We start from the raw sequence: 9,409 nt of genomic DNA on the forward strand, positions 1-9,409 counted from the left end.
TTACTACAAATCATGAAGTGTTTGCTGTTAAAACGGTAATTCTATATTTATTATCATACATGTAACATAGTTATTCATATATTATTATCCATGGTCTGCCATAGATGCCTTTTAAATGTATACACTGGAACCGTTTAAGTATTTTAAAGGCAGCTGCGTTGACTTTGTGCAAGTTCAATTATTCATACTTTCTCTGTTTTGAAGTTATAAAATATCTGTGTTTTTTTAGCTTGCAAAATGTTCATCAGCCGCTTGGTGAGACATAAAAGCAAGACATAACCGTACAGAAAATGTGCAGCCTTTCAAACCAAACAATGACCTGAACAAGCTAAAAAGCTTGTAGAGCTGCACAGTTGAGGTGATAATTCTTTTGCTTGGTTTATTGCAATGAACAATTTTTTGTCGTGGAAGGCGATAGTCTCATCAGTGTCTGTAAATAGCTCTGTTTCTTCCATTTACTCAAAAGTGAGATTTTTTTCTGAAGAGCTTCACTTTTGACTCAAAATGTTTGCAAAAGGTTTTATCTGTATTACATTAATGTGGACATGGGACCTGTAGTCTGTGTTGTGGTTGTTGTGTGAGGAGAGGGCCAGGCTGTGAGAAAAGGTGGTTTAAGGTGCTGCATTAGAGGAAGACAAACCATTACGAGGGTTGTGACCTACACTTCCGGCTGGTGGTGAAGGCAGCAGAAAGGAGCAGAAAGAGTGTGTTTGATAACATGGAGTCTGAGCGATTTTCCCATCACATGACCCATGATCTGTGTTGTGTGTGTGTGTGTGTGTGTGTGTGTGTGTGTGTGTGGTTCATGTGTGTGTGCGTTGTACGCAGTTCAGTCATGAGAAGGTGACCGAGTACGCCTTGGGTTCGGGGGAAACCTCCACTGTACGCGTAGTGTTTCAGCCCTTCCTTGGGGTTGTATACAAGCGAGGACGTGCTCCATCACTGCCTCGTTTTCTCTCTCTCACCCCTCTCTTTTCTCTTTCACTTATTGTTGTGGTCTTACTTAGTTATTTTGTTTAACCTGCATTCATTACTAAACTGTTATTCTGCTGTCTGGCTGAAACAACATACAGGACAGAATGTAAATTCACAGGTGCCTTTAAATTCTCCCTTAATACATCAGATTTCATCCAGCCACCTAAACGCACATTGGCACCTAAATGAAAGTGTATGTTATGCTGCCACCTACGTCTAACCCATGCTATGATCGGGGTTGGATGTGTAAGATTTGCAGCTTTTATACCACAAATACATCTCACACTTGGGACTTCAAATTTTTTGTTGCTTACTGATTTTAAAACACTTTGAGATTATTCTGCGCTTTTTTATTTTATTCTTGGTTATTATTATTATTACTATTAGTAGTAGTAGTAGTAGTGTAACTGATCAAATGTGGTCATAAAGTCTGGTGAAGAGTTGCTCTTGGTCCTTTAGGTTCACTGCATACTGCAAAGAAGGGACTAAACAGTCGCTGGACAGAAAGATGATGTTTGATTATCGGATGGAAACGCGCACAGCTGCCAGTGGATAAACCAATAGGTGCCTTACATCAATCACAGCTAATTAGATTCACCTGAGGCGGCTCTCCCCCTTATAACCTCCCTGGGGAAGGTCGTCATTAGGTTGCTGTTGTGAGTCCAGCAGAGAGGACGTGTCTGCCACCATGCCCACCAAGAACGTTGTTGACGAGCGCATCTCCAAATTCAAAAACAAGGGGAAAGATCCAGCAGTAAGTGGATGTTCCTTTATTCCGAGGCCATGCGTATTCATACATGTATCGACACTGCGTTGATCTCTTACAGAAACTTCGAGAGAAAAGGATCTCTGAGTGCGTGGAGTTGCGCAAGGCTCACAAGAATGAAAGTTTCCTGAAGAGGAGGAATTTAACGCTGTCGTCTCTCCCGGACGAGGACGCCCTCTCCCCGGACTCCTGCGACGTGGTCAGTGCACAGAAATCTTTTAATGATTTTACCCAGACTGCAGCAGTGGAGACTCTTAACAGGTTAACTGTGTTTTCAGGTGACTCCTTTAACCATTGAGGATATCATTAAAGACGTGAACTCCGACAGCAGGGAGACCCAAACACGAGGCTGTCAGGCAGCCAGGTGAGGATAACTGCACAGAGGAGGACCCCGGTTGTCTGAGGGGGGGCAGGGGTGGGAAGAAGGGTACCAGCTGTATGTATGTATGTGGGGTACCAGCATCGGAAGGTCCTGATGAATTTTTGAAATGGTCATTTTCTAGCATGTTGACAGTCATTATTGCATTGCATCATATTTTCTTGCACTCGTATCTGCCATGGGGCCACTTGAATCCAACACTATTAATTTTTTCTATATATGATAGAAATGCAATTGCTTTGGTTCTGTTTAGTCTTAAGTCATTGATTAGTCCAATGTGCAAGATGTGTAAAATGAAAAATGCAAAACTGATTTGATCTTAATCAAATGTTTTGTCTAATGTCATAATTAAATGTTTAGTTTTTTGGACTCTGTTGGGGGAATAAGCAACCAAATTGAGGAAATCACCTGTAGCTTCTGAAAACTGCAATGGGCATGTTAACCATTTTCTGATATTGAGAAGAAATTTGAAAACTTGAATATCCCTCCAATGTTCGATTGCTGAACCTCATAGGTAGGAAGTAGAGTGAAATGTGCATTATTCAGTAATTTCCTCCACCCTTCTCTCAGGAAGTTGCTCTCTCAGGAGCGTAACCCTCCTCTGAAGGAGATCATAGATGCAGGACTGCTGTCCCGCTTTGTGATCTTCCTGTGTATGGATGATGAGCCGACTCTGCAGTTTGAAGCAGCTTGGGCTCTCACCAACATCGCCTCTGGAACATCTTGGCATACCCAACAGGTGTGAACACAATACTGCACTCTTGAAGCACAGGCATGGCAGGCCAATGTTTAACTTGACTGATGCTGTTTACCTGCAAGTTGTCATGGTCCTTGTTTAGATGACTTGTTTCTCAAACATCTTAACTCTACATAAAGTAGATTTTAAATGCATAAATTACTTCAGTCTTGAAGGCTTTGAGGTTTTCTTGGTGGCTTGATGGTTCCCGTGTATTTCTGTCTCAGGTGGTGGAACATGGGGCTGTACCAGCTTTCATCTCCTTGTTGGCTTCACCGATGTTGCACATCAGTGAACAGGCTGTTTGGGCTCTTGGAAACATTGCAGGTGTAACATTTATATTTTCATATTGCAGTCAACTCTAGGTTAATACAACTGATAAATCAGGATGTCTGATACAATGGTAATGTTTTTCAAAAGGACACTGTTGGCTCACCTTTATGGACCATTGACTGCAATAAAGGTTTCCTTCGAGCTAATGTCTTACAAATGTTGACGTGGTGGTCTATTTTGACTGAATAATGTATATAAATCTATCAATAAAGGCAGTAGTGGCACACATAGAACTTGAATCTTTTACTGTATTTTGTTGTACTAAAATCACAATGTAACCACTTGACAGGTGACGGTGCAGCTTATCGGGACGTCCTGATCGAGTGCAATGTTATCCCAGCCTTACTGGCCCGCATCTGCCCAGACACACCAGTAAGTCCAAACTTTACAAGACCAGCTCAAACTACACACCCAAGAGCTGTAATGCTTCCATTTCACTTGAGTATAGTGACTTTGTTGGGTTGCTGGCAAATTGCTTTAAATCAAACCACACCACCACAAAATTAGAAACCATTAAGTTTAATTCAACTTGAACAGTTTTGAGATGTGTACGTTCTCTACATGGACCACATCGGACCTCTCAAATACAAACTTGGGCTACTTGGTAGAGTTAAAGATGACTTATCTATGATGGATGGTTTATGAAAAAGGGAAGCGATGCACTCTTTTCCTCCCCACAATGCAACCAAGAGTTATTAGTGACTAATGTAGCTTTGAGCCACTAGTAGTGGCTATATGAGCAGGCTATAGATGTAGTATGTTGAATGAAGTGTTCTCTTTTTAAAATTCAAGTAACAAGTTTCTGACTTAAATGGTCATGTCAACATCCAAATATTGTAACTGGAGAGAAGATTTTCTAAAGGCTGTCCAAATTGCATTTACATATGAGTGCCTGAAAGTCCAAATGTATGGATGCCTTACATCAGCTAAATATTTAATGATGTTAAACCCAGGCGCAATGGATGGTGGTATATTACAATCTACATTTTTACACCGCAAACTCTATACTACATTCTTGATTTGAACATGTGAAAGCGTTTCATTACAGCATGTGAAGTGGATCAGATTTCTGTTCCATCTTGAGTCACAAAAGGCTTTATACAACTTTATTCACATAATGTAGTGGTACTAAAGACCTGAGCTTTGGGCCAGAAGTCTTGAATGTTACTGCTGTTTATCACTCTAGGTTGGCTACCTGCGTAACCTAACATGGACGCTGTCCAACTTGTGTCGCAATAAGAACCCGTGTCCACCATTGTCTGCAGTCCTGCAGGTAAGTAATAAAGTCTTGCAGTAGTATCAGAGTGGAAAGCAAGAGGACTAATGTGCTGTAACTGTTGTCTTCAGGTGCTTCCCTCACTGATCCAGTTGCTTCATCTCAGTGATAAGGACATCTTATCTGATGCATGCTGGGCAATCTCCTACCTCTCAGATGGTGACAATGACCGTATTGACGTTGTCGTGAAAACTGGCATCATCCCTCGGCTGGTGGAGCTCATGAGCCACGAGGAGCTCAGTGTCATGGTAGTGTTTTTGGCTCATTCAGCCCTCCAACGTGCCCAAACGCGCTATGACCTAATTACCTGTCTGACCCACAGACCCCGGCTCTCCGCTCCATCGGGAACATAGTGAGTGGTTCAGACCTGCAGACCCAGACGGCGGTTGATGCCGGAGTTCTAAACGTCCTACCACAACTGATGAGGCACCAGAAAGCCAGCGTGCAAAAGGAGGCAGCGTGGGCGTTGTCAAACATTGCTGCAGGACCCTGTAAGCAAATCCAACAGCTCATCACCTGCGGCCTGCTCCCCCCTCTGGTAGAGCAGCTCAGAAATGTGAGTAGATGACTGTGAATGAGCATTTTATCTGTATAGGCCATTTTTACAAAACATCTGTCTTTAATTTTGTGGTATTGTGACGCAGGCAGCACATGTGATACTTTGTAAACACAACATGCACTTCAATGTAATGCCCCTCGGCAGCCTTCAAATTGGTTGAATGTGTTTCAAAGTAGTTATCTGGAATCTATGTTAAGTGAAGCGCCTGAACAATATGCTCAATCTTTCTCAGGGAGACTTCAAGACTCAAAGGGAGGCAGTGTGGGCAGTGACAAACTTTACCAGTGGGGGTACTGTGGAGCAGGTAGTCCACCTGGTGCAGAGTGGAGCCCTGGAGGCAATCATCAACCTGCTGCAGGTCAAAGATGCTAAAGTCATTCTGGTCATATTGGATGCAATCAACAATATCTTCATGGTGAGGGGAAAAATGATATGTATTTTACATCTAATTGGTCTAAAACTCATTAGTGACCCAGAACTTAAAATGCAGATTGTCATTTACTGCATGTGACTTTTCAGGCAGCAGAGAAGCTCGGTGAGACAGAGAAACTTAGCCTGTTGGTTGAAGAGCTGGGAGGACTGGACCGCATTGAAATGCTGCAGAACCATGACAACGATATGGTGTACCAGGCTGCGCATAACCTCATAGAGAAGTACTTTGGTGATGTAAGTAGCTGCATGGCAAACTATCTGCATTTAAAATTTTAAAAAAGGATTTTAAGTTTTGTAACTTGTTGCATTAGCAGATTTAAGAGTTTTGTAAAAATAATCATCTAAGACATTGCACTTATTATATATCTGAAGAGGGTAGGGAGCCCTTGTGGCACTCAATGTAATGTCTTTGTTTCTTGATTTAACTTTTTTTTTTTTTTTTTCTTGCCCTTCTAGGGTGAGATTGAAGGAGTCAAAGTTGACACTACAGAGGATGCATTTGTGTTTAAGAGCTCTAATGTTCAGAGAACCTTTGAATTTTAAACTCAAACTTTACTAATGTACAGTATGGGTTTTGATTTAATGTTAAAGAAATGGTACAGTATATTGCATCTTAAACTAAACTGTCTAGTATAAAACGCTTGTTGCTGTCAGTTGCAACAAAGCTTTTATATACTCTGTGGTTGCCTTATGAATGCTCTTGAATAAAATAAAATGTGCTCAGTTTAAAGTTGTATTTCCTTTTTAAACACACTGCTTAATAAACCCCCACCTCCAGCTGGATGTCTGCACATTTCTGATTTTGAAATCCACTATTTACTACAAAGCATAATTCAAATTCTTCCCTACATGGAGCTAGCACCATGTTATCAACCAGCCCCAGCCAATCATTTTGTCTATTCACTAATATAAATATTTCTTAAAATGAACAGAAGTAACATGAAGCTGAATCCAAACACTTTTTTTTTTTTTTTGTAAGAAATTTTTAACAATTCATTTTACAAAGACACAAACAATTTACACACTTTTAATCTCATTAGTCTTTTAAAAAGTGATCAAAATAACTCCTGAGCAAACCCACAGCACCAGTCCTTTATCATCACAATATCTGGACAATGACTGCTTGTTTCTTTACAGCTAATACCAAACATTAGTTCAGTCTGAACCATTAACCAGTAAATTTAGAGGTCACCAGTCCATGCATCAGTACTTTGTCCAATGATAGATTATAATTTGAAAATTGATTTTGAGTGAACGTGAGAGGGAGGAGGAGGTCCCCAATAACAACTTAAACCATAACACCTTACCCATCCCAAAATTGAGTTTTTAATAAAAGGCACTGGAGTTTTATTCTTAATGCTTGTATCTATTTGAGTCCTAAAGTGGGACCCACAATTCAGTTTCAGTATTGTGCCTTCCTTGATTTTCCCACTGCGAGGGGGAATCTATATGCTACAAAAGAAACAGGAAGTGTAGCAATAGGCAGTTCACTGGAAGGGCAATCTGCAGTTATTGCTAAAAATATACAGTAAGAGAGTTAAGCAGAGGTCAGCAGCTGTTTAACCGCTGTCAATAGCCGCAGAGTGATTTTGGCCCCTTCTATGTGATTAGGATGGAGTGTTTTATTAATGTGATAGAAAAATAAATACCAGAAGAAAAACGGAATACAACTGGAGGGAGAGAGGGTTTGTGAGAGGCATTGTTCCCCGCAGAAGCACCAAACATGTTCTCCTTGTAGGCTGAACCTGTAACAGTGTGTGTGTGTCTACATCTTCTCGTAAGTGAGCTCATGTCCACAGGTGGTGCAGGTTTTCTTGTAGAGGTCCTCCTCTGGATCCACCACCTCCTCTGGTCCGTACTGATGTTGGTGAACGCTGGTGTCTTTGGTCCACATACTGCTCCTCACTGCCCTGCGCAGCTCTGACACACAGCACACGGACACATTTAGGGTTGATGACGCTCATCCTACATGATGGGTATTTAGTCTCAAACAGGACACCAACCTTTGACCTTCTTGTTGAAGCGTTTTTGTTTCTGCACCTCTCGGTTTTCTTCCCTCGTCTCTCTGGCCTCCTCCAGAGCCTCCTCTGAACCCCACACCTCCATACATCTCTTCTCTACCTACGCGCACGCGCACACACACACACACACACACACGTTGCAGATCGGACCATTGAAATATATAAAATATAAAATAGTACAAAATGGTGACATTTTCCAAGAGCCCAATGATAAATCTCCAATTGTCTTGTTGTGTCGCAACAGCAAACATTTACAGCAAATCCTTACAGAGGGAGGAACCAAATTTTTTTTTAATCCATTAATACAATTGCACATTTTCTGATGATTGACTAATTGATTAAATGACGGATTGTTTCAGAACTACTTTTGTTCGCTTGCGGCTTAAATAACATCTTTCTGATAACCTTAACTGCCTTGTTACCTTATTAATGTAGGGATAACCCTTATTGATATGTGGATGTTTAGTTACTTTATCTTTTTTGATTTATAAGTATTTTTTATATTATTTTACTATCATTTATTTATCTCTGTTTTACTTACCCTTGTGTTATTATGTCATGTAAAAATGTAATGGATAATATTATATCACTAAGAATAAAAATAACGTTCCAAAACAAAAACATCTTTCCTTGCTTTTTAAATATTCTATTAAATATTTCTACACACCTTTTAACTTTACAGGGACAAATTCTGAAATTTAATGAAAATTTTTAGTGTTTTGTGATATAAGACAACCTGTACTCATTTAGAGTAGTAATATAAACCGATCAGCCATAACATTACGACCACCAGGGTGCCCAGGTGGGCGTAATGTTATGGTTGGTGTACTTAATTCTTCAGTCATAGAAAATTAGAACCATACTTTGAAAAGCAATACAAAATCCTGGTAAACATTAATATTAGTCACTATGGGAAAATGTATTGTGGCATTTTTGCCCAGAACTAACCCACCATCCATCCTCACACACGCACACTTGTACATAGCCCCGGTCCTCCAGTCAGTACCTGTAGTTTGAGGTAGAGCTTCATGTCTCCCCAGCGCGGGTTATGAGGGTTTTTCTTCAGTACAAACTTGAGTGGAGGCTCTCTCATGTCCAGGTCACAGTCCTTCAGCAGGTAATGCTGCTTGGCTTCAGTTCTGGAGATCAGCTTATGTTTCTCCTCATTGTCTCTGGGAGGGAGAAGCTTCCACTGTTAATCCATCTGATTGATTTTCAGCCACGTGATTGTAAAAAGAAAGTGTTATGACTAAATGACCAGAAAATTGTTTGACATTAAGTCCATTTGTGATGAGAAACCTTTTTTTGGTATATTATTTTAACCTTAATCCTTATCTTGTATTAATCAGATATGACCTTCTATATAACAGGACTTTAACAGGAGTTAAATGGATATTATAGATAGATACTTTATTTATCCCGAGGGAAATTCAAGCATCCAGTAGCATACAAAATACATCATTATCGTGTAGATCACACCATCATATAGAGGAATTCTGGGCAGTCTCCTGCATAATAATAATAATAATAATAATAATAATAATAATAAAGGCATAATACAAACCCAGATATTCTGGTGAATTCACACAGCATGTTAAGAATTGTCTTTGTCATCTTAGGTAAATAGTAAAATTAAATTATTTTTTATAAATTAAAAATATGCACTTTACAATCTAATATATGTGTTTATTATCCAGTAATATGTTATTTTAGATTTCAGAGGGTATTTATTGAACATCAGGCTACATTATGTCAGAAGCGACGTCATTCAACTGCATTATGGTATACATTATAACATAACATAATACCATTAACATATAATTACAACATAATATAAATTTAACACTAGCCAGTGACAGGTTTATTGTGATTTAGGATTTTAGAAATATGTTAACATTCAGAAGAGCGATGAGAGTTACAGTACAGGGCAAG

General features: G+C 39.8%; 2 protein-coding genes across 2 annotated transcripts in view; one reads left to right on the forward strand and one right to left on the reverse strand.

Moving 5' to 3' along the window:
- Positions 1-1,612: 1,612 nt before the first annotated feature.
- On the forward strand, positions 1,613-6,186 carry kpna7 (karyopherin alpha 7 (importin alpha 8)). Its single transcript, XM_035659436.1, has 12 exons — positions 1,613-1,729; positions 1,803-1,940; positions 2,020-2,105; positions 2,691-2,859; positions 3,084-3,183; positions 3,479-3,561; positions 4,376-4,462; positions 4,537-4,713; positions 4,788-5,021; positions 5,257-5,439; positions 5,544-5,690; positions 5,913-6,186. The coding sequence occupies exons 1-12, from the start codon at positions 1,664-1,666 to the stop codon at positions 5,997-5,999; spliced, it is 1,557 nt and encodes a 518-aa protein (XP_035515329.1). The 5' UTR covers positions 1,613-1,663; the 3' UTR covers positions 6,000-6,186.
- Positions 6,187-6,457: 271 nt separating this feature from the next.
- The window catches only part of xpa (xeroderma pigmentosum, complementation group A), a gene marked incomplete at its 5' end in the record, with an annotated part of 3,218 nt that continues 266 nt past the window's right edge, over positions 6,458-9,409 (reverse strand). Inside the window, 3 exon segments of the mRNA XM_035660437.1 lie at positions 6,458-7,376; positions 7,460-7,577; positions 8,484-8,649. Coding sequence (XP_035516330.1) covers positions 7,222-7,376; positions 7,460-7,577; positions 8,484-8,649 — 439 coding nt within the window.

The sequence above is a fragment of the Morone saxatilis genome, unplaced genomic scaffold (genome assembly GCF_004916995.1).
Source record: "Morone saxatilis isolate NCDOM2014 unplaced genomic scaffold, NCSU_SB_2.0 Contig17, whole genome shotgun sequence".
Classification (NCBI taxonomy): domain Eukaryota; kingdom Metazoa; phylum Chordata; class Actinopteri; family Moronidae; genus Morone; species Morone saxatilis.